Genomic DNA, 17531 nt, shown 5'->3' with positions numbered 1-17531 from the left:
CACTGGAATGAAATGCCCTCATGGTTTACAACGGCATGTTCTGACACACTGCTGTGTAGCGGGTGAAATGAGTCCTCAAGAATTTGTGGGGTCAAAGTATTATGCTTTAGCCTTATGTACTGTGGTCTAACCGAAAATGGTTCACACTCAAATTTTGTTGGTTTGTGTGAATGCAGGTGTAGTGGAGGTATGGACTGTAACTGTGTTAGTGACCTCCTGCTCACGCCACCTGTCCCAACCCTCTGGACACCAGGTGAGACACCGAAAGATTATTTTTTTTCCATCCAAGTTTAATGACTTTTTATTCACTATCATGGTTCCGTAGGACAGTAGAAACAAATGCATAGATGTCACATTGATCTCACAAGCAAGCCTTATTATTATTATTATGAACAAGAGTCCCAACCAACAGCATGACACGATATGTAATCATACAACAATTTACTCAACAGGAAGCTAATATTAAGCAACTTACATTTTAGACACAATATTTCCAGCTTTGTTGTCTATTTTTTGTTTCGGCGACCGGCAATGAAAAAATCGTTCCAAACGAAGCCAAGGCAGAATCGACAATGCGTCTCCTAACGACCCACAGTAATAGTGTTTTTTTGCTGAATAAAACAGTGTTTTGAACGAATCGGTTAAGTAAATTATTCACTGACTCACTTTAATAGGCTGCGTCCAAAACCTTAGGCAGTTGGCATGTTGCCTCACTGCCTTTTCAGGCAATGACTTCAGGCAGTGTTTATGCATGAAAGTGCCTCACAAATCTGATTTTGGACAGATTTCTGAAGCAGTGTTTAACGGTTTAATGATCTACAACAAAACAGAGAGAGCTCTGGTGATAACTAAGCAAATACTTAATCACTACTATAGTAATTTATTGTTAAAAATTAGATGAAAAGTGGAAAAGTAGGTAAAAAATTTACATTTACACACAAACTGACAACCAATCAATTTCCAGATGCCATATAAATTTTTTAGCTCAACTGTCACGAAATGGTGCGCAGAGAATTCTGGGATAATAAAGGCAGACATCTGATGTAGGTATCTCAGTGAACAGGGTGTGACACAATCATTGGATTTGGACGTGCCTTGTTGCCTTCCTACCTCTGCACTTTTCAGCTTTCAGATGCAGCCAAAGACAGTCACTTGTTTTCGTTCCTAAATAAATCAGTGTTTGGAATGAATTTGGATGAATGAATGATTCAAATGACTCACTCATAAAGACAATCAATTGTCGCCACCTACTGGCATAATGATTTAACTTGCAGAAAGAATCCCTTAAAGTCCCCCTGTAGTCTATAATTGTATCCCTTAAAACTCATCTTTGATCACCAAAATGACCTATTTAAACGTTTATTCGCGTGATTTTTTTTTTATTCATGCCTTAAAATAGCTTGAATGTAACTACACTCTTACTTCATTTAGTATACATGGATCATGAATATGCAAATTAGCCCCGCCTACACTCACTCATGCCAGATCAGAGATGCACTCAACTTTACTCAAGTTACTGTAGTAAATGCGGCACAATGGTATCGCTCTTTACAATGTCTGACACATAACGGTAATTAATATGAGTAGCCTCTAGCTTGACTACGTTATCAAACAGCTAATAATGTGTCGCTAATGTTACACAAATCATTTTCCCATTCTCAATCTCAGAGTGAGATAGCTGCTTTCTAAAAATCAGCATCCTTAGAAACGCTTTGAACAACTTAGACAAATAGTTAATCTGTACATATACATCATATACCTAATTCACACGCTATTTTGCTAAAAGTACCCAATTTTTCATATCAACAGAAAAAATATACCGGAATAACCTGTCTTTCCTTGAGACTCCCCTGCTTCAGAGCATAGTTAATGATATGCTAAAGCTCACCCGCACATTGACGTGATTTCTTACAAGGTAGTTTGTGACATAAGAAACACCAGCAATTTCAAACCGCATTTTTGTGACTGTCTAGTTTACTGGAGTTTTAAGGACAAAATACTCAGCAATGGTGTTGACTTATGAATTTCCACATGGTTTTCTTAAAGCATATTAAAAACACCACATAGACACATTAACAACATTAAAAACTTGATTTTCACCACAGAGGGCCTTTAAAAATCTCAACTATTAAATGTATAGACTGATTTTGCATAGATAGTCTTTGAGACAAAGTAAAAAGTCCCAGAATGCAGCTCGGCTAATCAAATTCAAAGACCAGAAATAAGCGTTGTATAAATTCAATATACAAAATGATAGATAATCATTTTTTTGCTCCTGGTTGTCATGACAGGCTGTTTGCTGCAGTTGGAACAATAATTTAGTACATGTACACCCTTCATCAAAATTTCATCAAAATCAATTAAAAAAAGAGAGAAAGTTCTCTTACCTATACTTGTTTAAAACACAGGCTAACTACTCCCTAGGCTCAAAATACCCTATTGAACCACCCATCGCTTCATCAGTTATTTAGACAGGAATGCTCTTAGCAAGTAGCAAAACCAACAGGCCTTATCCAAATCCTTTCACTTACTTGCCTCCCTTTCCTCAGGCATCGCCTTCCCAGACTGGGCCTATAAGCCAGAGTCAAGCCCAGGCTCCAGGCAGATCCAGCTGTGGCACTTCATCCTGGAACTGCTGCAGAAGGAGGAATACCAGGGGGTGATTGCCTGGCAGGGAGACTATGGTGAATTTGTGATCAAAGACCCAGACGAGGTGGCAAGACTGTGGGGCATTCGGAAGTGCAAACCTCACATGAACTACGACAAGCTCAGTCGAGCACTTAGGTATGCACAGCATGTGTGGGTTTCATATTCATAGGATTGTTTTCTGTGTTAATGCTTAATTGCTGCCTTTTATTGTTCTCTCATGCAATATGTATATTCTAGATGATGTGCTTTGTTGAGTACACAGTGTGTTTGGCTGTTTCTTTTGTGTGTATGTGTTTTTATCTTGCATCTTATGGGAGGAAAAACATAATTTATTTTTTCCTCACATAATATCCCGTATAAAAGCCTTGGTCGCTCCATGCTTGATGCTTGAAAGTATGTGGATATTTTAAGTGCTGCCTTCCCTCCAAAGAACATCAATACAGTCCAATTTGTGGAATCTTTGAACATCTAAATGGATTCTGGATGTTCTCCGGCGAGAGGCTCATATAAAGAAAACTTGTCGATGGGGATTTTGAAATTAAGTCTAAAATTGATTCGTACCTCACCGAAATTCTATGTATCAGATCTATTTTCAAACTCCAAACTCCAACATAAAACTTTTCAGGTTTGAACTCTGACCCTGGTTGAAGTACTTCTGCTCTTATTCATGAACATTCGCTTAGCCATTTCTCATCCCGCATTTTTTATCGCTCTGCTCCCCTCCTACCCTCCCCCAGCTTCCCTTTAATAGATGCTGTCGCTAGCTGCTAATTGTTATGAATAGGCACAGGCCATAATTAGCCTCGTTGATTAGCCTTGCTTAATTGCTCAATTAAGGGGCACAATTGCCACATAAAATAAAAGCGTACAAATTATAGCGCCGGCAGGCTGCATCACGGGAACTCGTGTAGGCTGCCGGACCGGGTAAAGTGAAGTCAAGCATAAAGTGTGCTGAGATTAAAGAGCCTCGCTCTCATGCACAGGTGAGCATCCTCAAAGCATTCTGACACTCGTGATGAGCGCAAACGGGTGATGCGCAGCGGAAAAGACTCCGTATAGATCCATCTCTTATTTCCAACTGACTGATATGGTGTCGTGTGATGCTGTGGGAAATCTAAGCGGTCATCACCATGCAGAACAGGCAGCTGACAAGGCTGGCATTCCCAAATGAAGGCCATGACCCTGGAAAACGGTTCAGTGGAGGTGAAGGCAGCCTTTCCCCGCTTTATAGCGATAGTTCACTTAAAAATGAAATTTGTGTCATGATTTTTACATCCTAATGTCGTTCCAAATCTGTATGGCTTGAAGAACAAAACTACTTTGTACCCTATTGTCTGTACAAAAATCCCTGAGACATTGTTTTTTGTTCCACAAAAGAAATGCAATGACATTTTTTGGGTGATCTATCTCTGTAATTCAAGCATTCATTCTTGTTTGCACAGATGTAATCGTGTTTTCTTTTTCAAACATTTACAGCTTATTTTATTGTATTTTTTGTTGTTCTCCATCCTGCAGGTACTACTACAACAAACGCATTTTGCACAAAACTAAAGGCAAGCGCTTCACCTACAAGTTCAACTTCAGTAAGGTGGTTCTGGTGAATTACCCTCTGCTGGACATGGCCAGCTCTCCGTTCCTGCTGGCCCAGAACCACTTCAATGGAGGAACAGCCACACCGGACTGCAGCCCTGTCACACCCGAGGTATGAGGGAATAAATGCATCACAGTGAGTGTGATTACAGATAACAGAACAAACAATCTCAATATAATGAGAGACTGGAATGAACCGCCAGGTATAACAGAAGAATGAAGTCAGACAAAAACATGAAGGGCTGACGTGCTCTGTGATAATAACAGCTCTATTGCCAGTGTTTAATGATTGATGTTTTTTTTTCTATCCATACTGTATAAGGCTTTCTGTATTAGCTTTGATGTGAGGGATCAGGCTATTGATTGTACAGAGCCAATCAGTATGTAGGTATCTTTTTTGTATTTATTGTATGTATTTTCTGTAATTGCTCTAGCATTGGTGTTCAGCAATTATTTGTTTTCAGTCAATGTTAAACTTTAACTAAAATATTTATCATTTGAATCCTAGAGGCAAAGCATACATTTATGTCCTGCTTGAATACAACGAGTCTGAGAATAGCTTTTTATCATAAAGGTTAAGTCAAATCTGAAATTATAAATGGGTTAAAAGAATAAAAAGGTGGTGAATTTTCTACACGAGGTAACTTCAAACAAGTAGTCTGATAAAAGTCAATAACAAATTATTATATATTAATATTATTTTTTATTATTAACCTGATTTTACTTTAGCCTTGCAAAGTTTATCTACCCAGGTCATTCTATGAGAAAGTTATCTGCTGTACATCTTGACTAGAGGAGACTGAAGGAGAAGGGAAAGATCTAGAGGTGAAGAAGAAAGTAGAGAGAATGTCAAAGATGGCGTTAAGCAGCCTTAAAACAAAAGAAGACATTATCCCTTTCCTCTTATCCCAGTCTTGGAGGCATACTCATCACTGCCATTGATTGAAAATGAAAGACATGTGAGAAATGAAAGAGAAGTTGGGGCTGTCAGATCAGTGCCATGTAATTAATGCGGTTTTGTTAAGCAATCCAGATTACGTAGCTTCGAAGTGTAGTCCTGCCTTTCTCACTGAAAAGAGAAGAGTGACAAAAATTATTGATCACCTTCATGTCACTAATAATAAAAAAAAGAGAAAATCTTTATGGAGTTCATCTGCTAAGATTCCTGCAATGACTTCCAGGTTTCCTTTATTGAGCTTTATCCCCCACCACCCTTTTCTAATCTGCTCCCAAAAGCCGTTCCACATTTTGTGAGGTAAAAAGCCCTGGATCTCTTTGTGGCCTGTACTCTTACTGACATCTTATGAAGTCTTTAAGACAATATTTTTTCTTCTTCAAGATTTCGAAGACAGTGTTTAAGATGTCATGATAGTTTCACATTTCTTATCATCCTTTGAATGTAAATTTACAGCAGTGAATTCTTTGTCTGTTCGTGCACTTATTTTTATATTTTATGACTATCCAAATATTTAGCAGTACATATTAAACATCCCAATAAAATGTTTAATAAAATTCATAATAACTGTTAAATGGACAAAATTTGTATTTATATTATCAATATTGTTATATATTAGTGTAATATATTACATTATTTTAAAAGCTAGCCTGTCATGTCATTTATTAAACACATTTTTCTCACTGTCTAATGATCCCCACATGCTGTCTTTTCTCTATCCCATCTCTCCCAGGCCCTTCAGTCTTTATTCCCTCGTTTGCCTGAATCAGGTCGAGGGCCCTCTCTGTTTGAGCGCAGTGCAGGGGCTCCAGGGCCTGATGGGGACAAGCTGAGATTGGACACTTTCCCTTTCCTCGGCTCAGGTGAGACAAATTTAACAAAAGAAAAAGAGAAAAGGTTACACTTTATTTTAAGGTGTCATTGTTACAGTGTAATTATATAATTAAGTACTGAGTAATATTAAGCAACTACATGTACTTACTATAGGGTTAGGGTAGGATTAGGATTTGGTTGAGGGTGAGTTGCATGTAATTATGTATCATTTACTGTTATTACTATGGTAATTACATGTAACATATGTAACAAGAAAACTATAAAATAAAGTGTTACCAGAGAAAATGATAGATTAATGTTAATTAGGGAATGTTCTTAGTTTTTTAGAGCAGTGAAATAAAGTGTGTTGATTTCAGATATAACGGATTAGTTCACACTGTTATCAGTATGCTCTTGACATTTGCACTTGCATTGCACTCTAGCACTTTCTCTGTGAGTGTTATCATGTACATATTCTCGTCTTATCGGATGTTCTGAATGTCCATTGAAATATCTGTGTATCAGAATGTACAAGGGCATGAGTATGTCAGTGCGACTCCCCACCCCAAAAGACCCCCCTCCTTCAACTCTGTTTGTCCCGAGGTCCTTTTCCGCCCTCCTCCTCTTCTTACCCCTCTCTGCCTCCCATGTGTACCCCACTGTCCTAATCCCTTCCCAAGCAGGAAGGCCCTAATTGAGGGTGCAGGCTTCAGTTTGTGGCCTGTGGGCGCCCATTACTGTGTTTTCATAAGCAAGTGAGGCCTGTCTGACTGATTCAATATTCATGTGTCTGCCAGCTACTCCTGGCCCTACATACACACACACACTCTCTAGCACTGTCAAATTAGCCCTGCATAGCAAATAACACAGAGAGTGGCTGTGGAGATAAAAAGAGAGGGAGAGAAAATAAAGTAGGGAGGAATAAGAAAGAAAGAAAGACTAAGAGGAAGTATACTGTGAATATGGTTGAAAATGATGAAAAGGTATTTTTAATGATAGCGAAAAGCATGTAAAGTATTAGGAGTGTGAAATCAGGCATATCAACGTTCATGTCATATTAGGATTATTAATTTAACTGTGAAAAAATAAGCTTGCTTGGTATGTTTATATATATATATATATATATATATATATATATATATATATATATATATATATATATATAAATTGAAAAGTATGTGGTCAGTATTTTTTTTCAAAGTATTATGCAATTAATACTTTATTGCTCAAATTATTAAGTCAAAAGTGACAGTAAAGAGATTTATAAAGTTACAAAGGATTTCTATTTCAAATAAATGCGGTTCACTTGAACTTTCTTTTCATTGAAGAATCCTGACACAAAAATCCTTCACAGTGACCACAAAAACATATAACCTCTGTACAACTTTTTGTAACATTGACAATAATAAGAAATGTTTTTGATAATCAAATCAGCATATTAGAATGATTTGTAAAGGATCAGGTGACACTGAAGACTGGAGAAATGGCTGATGAAATATTACTATATGATGATATATATATATATAAAGTTTTTGAAATATATGATTCTTAATGTCCTTCTAGTGTTCCCTCGGCATTCTCTGTTCTCAGTCATGTCTCTAACATCTGATCTTAAACATTAACACTGGTTTCCGTTACATGTTTTTCAATTTCTCCCACAGGGGCTCCCTGTTACTCCAAACCTCCATCCCTATTGGGTCCTTACCCGCGGAACCCGGCTTTTGACTACCCCTGGGGCTTCAACCCCTACCTCCCTGGGGCCTTTTCTCTAAACAACTGTCCCAAATTGCCTCCAGGCTCCCTCTACTCCTCACATTTCTACCCAAACCCGCTCCAATCCGGCCTGTCTCAGCTACCACACCCCTTCTCTTCACTCTTACCCCCCGGAGACACGACCGGGGCAGAACGTGGTCAAACGGGAGGAACTAACGGTCAGCCCCCCAGACTCTGCATCCCACCGTACCCAGGGAGCGTGCCACTGGGTCGGACTGAGCTGGGGAACGGGGGTACGGGTGTAGGCGACCGGGAAAGAGGGGAGACCAACACCGGTGTCATAGGTGGAGGTCTTGGTTTAGGGTTAGGCATAGGATTGGGATTGGGTTTGGGTGGGCTCGGCGTGGGAAGCGGAGGAGGAGGCCGTCAAAGCCCTTCCGAGCGGAGAAAGGGTGTGAAGCAGGATCCAGAGTCTGACTCTGAGCTGGAGATCACAGACCTGAGCGACTGCAGCTCGGAGAATGAGAACGAACCGGACTTCCCTCTAAGGAAGGAGCCACGGCTCGGTGGTCGCTCACACCTTCTAGAGGACAAATCCGGGGGTCTCGGGGGAGTCCTGCCCCCTCTCTCTTCTCTTCCTCCACCTGTGTCTCCACATCCCCTCAAAAGTCTGGGACCCCTGACTCCTCCACCATCATCCCTGCCTCCACTCCTCTCTCCCACCCTCAGTATGGTTGACCAGCAAAGGGAAACAGAGACACTTAAACTTGCTCACAGTTAATATGTTCTGTTGTGTGATTTTTGATGTCTTGCAGGTTCTCTTTTTCTGTCTGTGTATTCCTGCATTTGTGAAATAATGCTGTATATTCCCATTTCATTTTTGCCCTTCCTCTGTTCTGGTGTCCTCCCAAGCCACTCATGCAGTTCCAATATCAGAGCTTTCAATTTCTGCTTTCTTCAATTTCTGTATCGTACAATGAGACTCTCAATGCGATCTTAGTTTTTGTCATTCTGAGAGTAGAAGTGCAACACACACACACACACACACACACACACACACACACACACACACACACACACACACACACACACACACACACACAAACACACGCGCGCGCACACACACACACACACACACACACACACACACAAATAGCTTTTCAGATTACAATGTTTAAATATCTAAATAATTCTCATTCTCTAATCTGTTAGGAAACCGAGATATTTTATAGCCAAGACAGCACATTAATGGAATATGCATATCTTTTATCACCACTTTCTGAATTGCACTGCATTCTGGCCATGCTGAGACAGGCAGTAAGTTGTTTCTGCTTGGTGTATTTCACATTTTCCATAAGTTAATGCTAAGCTTTACAATACAGTGTTCAGCTGAACAGTGTAACACAAGCTAAATGCAATAATGGCAACACTGATTGTAATTTTAAGTTGATTCAGTGTTGCAATAAAGCACTTTTGTTTTATTGTGCCGATTCAGAAAAATATATGGTCAAACATTGCCATCTTGTGGTTATATTTTTCAATCCCCTTCATAGTTTTTTAAGAGAAACTTTTATTTATTTATTTATTTTACCTTTCAAATTTCATGTTCAGTCCATGTCTTTTTTTAAAACATCCAAACACTTTCTGAGCCTGAGAATTAGAGACAGAGTCAATACTGCTCATGTCAGTGAATCTTTAAAGTTTGTATCTATTTCATTGTATATATTTTATTATTGTGTACATTATGTTCAATTACTATTACTATATGGGATAGTTGTATTGGTGTCATTTTACTCTCTACCTAATTGAAGAGTGATATATGAGACAGGGAAATGGATAAGTATATGTGTAGTGACCCAAAGTTTACCAAGAAGGAGCAATTGTTTTTCACATTGCTCATAAGAATAGAGTTTAGACAGGGAGGTGTGCAAAAAATATTCAGCTCCCTAATTGTGCCCTGTGGAAATTTTCTCCAGATACCTCAGAAAAGTAGATGACCCTACTGGACTGAGTTATGCTGCTAGTCTCATCTTTCAATAATTCATTCACCCAGTGGTGATGTACTATAATTAATCAAGTGTGAATAATATCAGTTGCAGCATCTGCTCATTTTTTAAACCGGTGTTCATTCTAATGTTTAAGTTTAATATATGAACATCCAATCTGAATGTAAAGACAATGCATAGGAGCAGAATGCCACACGTCTGAATGGTTTTCAATATTAAGTCCATTCATCAATAAGACCCAGAACAAGTTTAATACAAAGGCGAAATAAAAGTAAGGTTTTGCCAAACCTGTGCCAACAATATTCACGGATATATTCTTACAATTCTTTGGAAAGTTCTTATCTGATTCTAAGAATTTGAAAGAGTTTTTACATGACAGTTGGTGCCCTTGACTTGCCCTTACTAAAGGAGATTTCATCTGTACATAGAACTTTGTGTATTTGTGTGTACACATTGAAAAGGAAAAAAAATACCATTTACCTAACAGTAAATATTTTTCTTTGTTTTATTGTGAAATTTAAAACAGAAAGGATGACTAGAACAAAAAATGAGCATAGAGTAATATCTTCAAAAGCAATAAACAATATTCTTGCGATTCAATTGTAAGAGTATGGATTTTTCTCTGGCGTTCAGTATGTGATTTTAGATCAAATGCATCCAATTAAAAATACTCGGTTTTTCTGTATGTGTCAAAAGTTTCATGATGTAGTCTACATCCTGTCAGTTACCAAACTCGCTGGATTTCTGAGATTAATAGATCAATGGAAATGATGAATAAATAACTAGAGACCTAATAGGCCTACCATATTTCCTGTGCATACAAAAATCTATATGAGTGCACTCAGTGCAGTATATTTCAAAAATTAAACAAAATCCAATCTATGGTGGAGTTTCACCTACAGGTCTATCATACACTCCAAACACATTCATAAATCGTGAATGTCAATAGTAATGCCACGGAGAGCCGAGCACACGTTTAAGAGAGCCATTCAAATGGAGGGGAACAAATTTAGTGTAACACTGAACGGAACCATACGGGCATACATGAGATTTTTTTTTTTTGACATCTTTCGGCCTCTGGTGGTCGCAAGTCACACAGGAAGAGGCAGTGGACGACGAAAAGTTACGTTTGCAACGCAAAATATACATAGTTTTCTCTCGAGTGCACTTAGTGGTTATTGAACATATTTAATGATCATCTGCACATTCAGAAGAATGATTTAGTCCTGCTTTTATATCTGCTGTCAAACGTCGCGCGCTTGAAAATTTTGTCTCCACTTCCGCGTACAATGTTTTTTTCCAACGACATACGACAACTTTAGAACAGGAAGCCGACAGAGGCGCTTGTCACTTCGTCTCACCTTTTAGAAGGTAAGTTTTAAGCTTAAAGATATGGATTATGGTCTGTTTAGTTTTATTATTTTTCTTGTGCGCAATGATGTGATTTGCCATCAGAGGGATTATTCGCAATGCTACTAGCATGATCCGCGAGCGATCTGATCCTGCCAGTTTGCCTCTGCTCAGCAAGAGGAATGTTGTGTTTTGCTACAATGTAACCTTTGCCTGCATTCCTATTATTTTCCTTCGACCCACGCCTCTATTTTCAACAGAGACATCGACGATAATATCGGAATCTAGCTTCTCCTCTAATCGATATGTTTTGAATAAGCAAATAAAATAGCTGTCAATCTTTGACAGCTAAACAAATTTACTTAAAATGTTTCGACAAATGTTTGCAGTACATGCAAAAGCAGCGTTTGCGTTGTTATTGATATTTCAGCCTGATCGGCAGTTACGTTAAGCGCTATTGCAATTCATTTCATATATTTATAATAAGCTGATTATATCAATTGTAGTTCATAGCATGCAGGTAACACGAGTCTTGAGTTTTTTTTATTATGAAATGGATTCATATTACACAAGTAGCGAGAGATGTTGTAGCCAACTGCATATTAGCACGGCTGTGATTCCGCGCGATTGTCATATTGCATTTATACATCACTTAAATACACAAATAACTAATATATATTTCTTCACCGCCAAATAAAATAGTTCCAAAATAAGCCAGTGCAACAACTTTTAATGATCTCCAACCAACAAACAAACTGAAAGCCTGGTCTGGATCAGCACTAATAATTGGATTTGCACTTCTTGCTCCAGGGCTTCTATAATCACTGGGCTGTTGTTACACCCCGTGTTTTGTATGTCACTGGTGAGAGAAACCCCGTTGAGGAGAAAATACTAATTGCTGCAAGCAAAATCTCACAGTTCCTCTTCTATTCGCGAGAGAAAACAGTAACTTCAATTTCAGAAAACTTGCTCCGAGCTTTGTTTCAATTTTACACCACGCACGTTCTCCGGTCTTTATCCCTGTGCTTTTATATTAAATAACTGCACTCTTGAACCACAACTCAACCTATCAAGTTTGAACCAGAAATTGCTTGCTGTATAATGTTTGATACGTTTATAATAAGACATGTCAGGCAGAAACAAATAGGGTTTATTATGAGTTTTATTGATGTGCTTTAATAAACCGAGTACAAATTGTAGCCCTTGTCCATGCATAAAGTATCTTTAACTTCAGACTCAGTTTGTTTTTACAGTTTGTCAAGGTACATTGATGTAGTTCTTTGTTTACATTTTATGTTTGTCTTCCAGGTAATTCGTTGTGTAGAAAACCACCATAGTCCATTACATTTTTGGGCGAGGAGCACTTAAGAAGCATCGTTAGTCTTGATGTAGTTCCTAGCTACAACCGTCTGACAGCTAGAGTGAACTGGGATTAGATTAGTTTAACCTTCATGGAGTGAGCCTTGTTCATATTTATTGGATGCATTTGAAGAGAAATTGCAGTCATCAGTTAACCTGCCTGTACTTCTTTATCAGCTGATAGTACTCAGGTTTCATCCCAGTGTTGTTTTATGTAAACATTTTCATTGCTTGTTTCCTTGATGTTGATGCATTTTAAAATATTTACATAGTATTTGTATTATTTGGACTTAAAACGCACCACTGTATAATCCTTTAAATCAGTTTAGTTCAGATTATTTTGTTATATAGATTTTGTCATAGGACTAACACATGGAATGGCCAAACACAAGCATTGTTGCAGTTTGTGGTATTACGTTACTGTAGTTCATAATGGAAAAACAGGAAGACAACAATACAGTTACTTAGTTGCAAAACGTTTTAGGTCAACAATAAATAGCTTCGGGCCTTTTTGGCTAGATGGTACAACCCGTTACAAAGAGATTCCTATTTGCTGTAGTTCCGTGGAAAGGGTGGAATGATTAGGTTGTCACGAAAGCCATTTGGATTGGCTATGTACACGATCTGCAAGATTCAAGTTAGTTTGTATTAAAAATCTCGAAGCAAGTCGTCTTATCTAGAATCTGTACAATCATCCTGTACAATGTGTGCAGTATCAATTATAATGCACTACTGTATGCGGTCAGTAAGGTTTTTGTAATGTTTTTGAAAGGCATCTCTTATTTTCACCGACTGCATTTATTTGATCAAAAATAAAGTAAAATGTCTGTTTTCTTTTTTAATAGATTTTAAAATGTAATTTATTTTTGTGATGGCAAATCTGAATTTTCAGCATCATTCCTCCAGTCTTCAGTGTCACATGACCCAACAGAAATCATTTTAAAATTATGATTTGTTGCTCCATAAACATTTCTTGTTATTATCAATGTTGAAAATTGTTGTGCTGCTTAATATTTTTGTGGAAACCTTGCTTTTTTCAGGATTTTGTGATGAGTAGAAAGAACAGCATTTATATGAAATCGAAATGTTTTGTAACAATGTAAATGTCCTCAGTCATATTTGACCAATTGGATGCATCCTTACTGTATAAAAGTATTAATTTAATTCCCCCAAAAAAGTCTTACTTAAAAAATCTTGCCAAACTTTTGAACATTAATGTATGAAAAACCCCTTTTACACTAAAGTATTTTAGAAGTGATCCTTTTTTTTAGATTAGTACAAGTTAGGGTTGTCAATACAAAGTTGTTTTGCAATACTTTTTTTATCGTGTGGATGTGTCGTTATTGCAGGGGCTATTCTGTTGTATTGCTTATTTACAGTTTGCATGAAATTTTATCGTAATTATTGCAGTGACAATACATAAATAGTACAGTTCTTCTGAACGTATGTTTTAATTTCTGTCAAAAAGATGCTGTCAAATTCTCCAGGGAACTACACTAACATTTTCCACTGGTGGCACTTGCGCTACTAACTTTTTCAGTTACTAGCGCAAAACATGATTTGGTCGCACAAATTATTTATATAGTAAGCCGCTCTGGATAATAATGACCAATAGTGAAACTGTATTGCATACAGATGTGCTTTTTATTTTACTCTCCATCTTTTAAAACACATGCCTTCTTGTTTTCTTTAAAAATGGTTGGGATAGATTTACTGCAATAGAAAATACAGTAGCCTACACAATAAAGTGCTAAATTAATTTCTTTTGGATTTCACCATGCTATGGTTGGCACAGATGGGCAGACTTCTGAACTCTTAAGGAAAAGTAAAATAAATATAATATGTCATTGTGAAGCCTCAATGATTCGTGTTTGAATTGTTTTGACGCAGTTACAAATTTGGACAGTCCTGCAATTGAAGGCCCACAGAATTTACAGTAGGGCTGCACGATATTGGTAAAAAAATGACATTGCGATATTTGATTTTTCTGCGATATATATTGCGATATAAAAACAATTTCACCAGATGACTTGAATAGCTCTACTTGGAAAGAATGAATCATTCTAGAATGACTCTTGAGTTCAGTGTTGGACAGATCAGTTGTTATTTTAACCATTCATTAAAGTGAATCGGTTCAAAGGAGTCAGTTCGCGAATCGGACGTGTCATTAACGGACCACGGCACACGTTGTGTGATTATCCAGGCAGTTTAGGACATCGCACAAGATTTGTCTCAACACAGAAAACATTTCATCACCAGATAGATTTTTTGTTTTGTTTATTGAAAGAGTGGTTTATGCCATCTGAATGTGTGGAAAGCTTTTCAGAGAAGATGAGGCAACGTTATTTTAGCACAATTCACAACCAGTGGTAGTTCAGAAAAAAAAAAACTTCGGTCTTCCGACCTTTTACCATCGTGTACTCTCAAAGATATTCAGTCAACTCAATTCATTATTATGAGCGAGGGAGGGAGAGAGAGCGCGCGCGCGACTGGGGCTTTCACTCTCTCTGCTAGTTCTCTCAGTTAAACAAGCGCGAAGCCAACTTGATGTGTTGAATGCTCAGAGCGCGTTATAAAACGTATTCTTAAAATACACATTTCTGTTTTAATAAATGCTCATAGTAAATCATAGCATATTGCCTAAAACATTAGGTAGGTACAAAAATAATCAAACGGTGATACATTTGCGACCCATTAAAAATTAGGGTCGCAATGGCATTTCAAAAGGTCGCATATGCGACCATTTTGGTCGCAGTGTAGTTCCCTGTTCTCACATTGTGTTTCATTCCGTTGTGCTCTGTCACGGGTCCAGTGTAAATAGCACCTAAAACACAGGACTTAAATAACACATGCTGATGCCAATGAGTTCATCTTGAGTATTGCTTGAAGCATATATTGCATGAGAATATACTCTACCATGCATCACGGTACTACTGTAGCACCTGTACACTATGCAATAAGTTACTCAGTATAAGTTGGTGAAGTGCCTTTCTCCCAGATTTGTCATTTGGGTGGATAATAACTGAAACAATGGGGTGCCTTACCACTTCCTCTTCCTGTTCTGACATTGCTCGTCTCTCTCTCTCTCTCTGACTTTCATACAGAGAGGCAAGTACAATCTTGTTCAGACTAATGCTACTGACTCTTTCTTTTGAATGCGGAATGATGAGGAATCCAAACCATTTCATTTTGTATCTCTCTTTACCTGCCTTTTTCTCACTGTGCGTCTCACTTCCTCTCATACACTGTGTTGTTTTTCAATAGTCAGTTAGTGCTTTGTGTTTACTCCTGGAATGGAGAATAATGTCATTAGACCATAGGAATTATAATGTGCTGCCTATGGGAAATCATATTTTGTAATAACAAGTGGCACACAGTAATCTGAAAAAAATAAATAAAGGGCTTGTTCATCCAGAAATTAAAATTTTGCCATTGTGTTGTCAAAATTACCGACTTCGGTACCAAGTCGGTACCAAAATTAAAAAAATTTGACGATTTGAGCGGATTTGTAACCATATCTGATTGCCAATTGTGTTCACACGCTTATTGGATATGTCTGTAATTGGCTACAATCGCGTTTGACAATAGCGTTTGAGATCTCTGCGAATTGATGTTTGAGAGCTCGGTGAATAGCGTAATTGATGTATTTACAACATGTTTTTGAAGCGCTGATCATTGTAGCCAATCACAAAACATATTTGATGAGCGTGTGAGCACAATGAGCAATCAGAGGTGTTTACGATTCCGCTCAACAGCGCTCAAAGCGTCACATGTTTGAAATTTCAGTACAGACTTTTTGACAACACTATTTTGTCATTTACTTCTGTACTCTCCATCAAATCACACATCAGTTGTGGTAAACGGAAGCTCAAGCATGATCGCTTGAAGTAGAGAACCCATGAGGTTCATTCTTGTGTGTTACATGTTTGAGCTTCCACAAGAACCAATGAGGCTTGTTCTCGCGCACCAAGCGGGTTCGGCTGAACTTCTAAGCAGTGAGTGATTTTCTCTTTTTCTTTATATTAGGCTTAATATAGAGAATTAATATAAAAAGAAAATCACTCACTGCTCTTGACTGAATAACTTTTGTAGCTTTAAAAGCAACCATTCAGTTGCAATTCATTCAGTGATGATTGTGCAGTGTTTTACTTTTTATATTTTATTACTTTGCTGTGCTGGTAAACTTGACAACTGCACCACCGTGGTTGTAAAGCACCACCGCGGTTACTGAATAGCACCGGCAGTGGTCCGGCAAAATTCATTTTTTTCTATGTGAATGCTGTTTTCCATGAAAATTATGACAGGAGTGAAGCACAAAGATTTGTTTAAAAAATAAATAATAGGTTTGCAATTAAATGTTAGATCCCAGCCAAACGTTTGGATTCATGACGAATGAGAGATTTGTGCGTGAGCCCATAAATTTAAGCTTTGTCGGCTTTGTATTCTGGTTTACGATCTGGTCACCCGATTATCAGAGAATTTAACACTTTTCCATTAGTTATTCCACTGAAGATGGAATCTCTTTTTGCAAATCTTCACCCGCGTCTCACCCATTTTCACAGGGGTTATAAACTTCTTTCTTCCTTTGGAAAGATCGCCTACCTTTTTACTTGCACGTCAAATTCTTTTTAACACAGTTTGTGCTTGTTATTATACTTGGTAAGGCGCATGAAGTTTATTTATAAAGCGCGTTACATACGCACGGGTGATTTTTTTTTATTTTTTTTTTTTTTTATGTTTCGCTTTCTCTGGCAGCGCAAAATCAAATATAAACTAAATCCCTTGCCCTTGTGGAAGATAAAATTCACTCTTCTCATCTATTACAACAAGTAGGAAACATGAAGATATACAAATAAAGAGATGGTCTTTCTGCTCATGTCTCACATCCCTGATCCCTCTCAAAGCGCTGAGCGGTAGGCTTGTTATTAGAGATGCACCGATTACAATTTTCTAGGCCGATTACAATTTTTCATTGAGTTTGACCTGCCGATACCGATTTTATCCGATTCCGATTTCATTTTTTCTAACCACTTTACAGCACACACAAATATTAATGTTCTCTCTTTTCTTTAATAGACCATTTTACATAGAATTAC

The 17531-nt window shown here is 37.8% G+C and overlaps 2 protein-coding genes across 11 annotated transcripts in view; both read left to right on the top strand.

Moving 5' to 3' along the window:
• Positions 1-10319, top strand: part of erfl1 (Ets2 repressor factor like 1) — a 41656-nt gene extending 31337 nt beyond the window's left edge. Inside the window, exons 3-7 of one of the 2 annotated variants that reach the window (XM_077205011.1) lie at positions 177-253; positions 2550-2784; positions 4165-4351; positions 5928-6057; positions 7669-10319. In XM_077205011.1, coding sequence (XP_077061126.1) covers positions 190-253; positions 2550-2784; positions 4165-4351; positions 5928-6057; positions 7669-8501 — 1449 coding nt within the window. In that variant the 5' untranslated portion in view covers positions 177-189 and the 3' untranslated portion in view covers positions 8502-10319. The remainder of the gene's footprint in view (positions 1-176; positions 254-2549; positions 2785-4164; positions 4352-5927; positions 6058-7668) is intronic. The other variant, XM_077205019.1, reaches the window with a different exon arrangement.
• Positions 10320-10768: 449 nt separating this feature from the next.
• The window catches only part of arhgef1 (Rho guanine nucleotide exchange factor (GEF) 1), a 51331-nt gene continuing 44568 nt past the window's right edge, over positions 10769-17531 (top strand). For 5 of the 9 annotated variants that reach the window (XM_077213071.1, XM_077213036.1, XM_077213026.1 and 2 more), the window contains exon 1: positions 10789-11097. The gene's annotated coding sequence lies outside the window, so the exon portion shown is untranslated. Of the gene's footprint in view, positions 11098-17531 lie in introns of all 9 variants that reach the window. The other 4 variants (XM_077213052.1, XM_077213043.1, XM_077213018.1 and 1 more) reach the window with 3 other exon arrangements.

The sequence above is a fragment of the Siphateles boraxobius genome, unplaced genomic scaffold (genome assembly GCF_051911475.1).
Source record: "Siphateles boraxobius isolate OS27281-9 unplaced genomic scaffold, OSU_SipBor_1 12, whole genome shotgun sequence".
NCBI lineage: Eukaryota > Metazoa > Chordata > Actinopteri > Cypriniformes > Leuciscidae > Siphateles > Siphateles boraxobius.
Note: the sequence above shows the minus strand (reverse complement) of the source record. Positions and strands in the feature narration are given on the sequence as shown.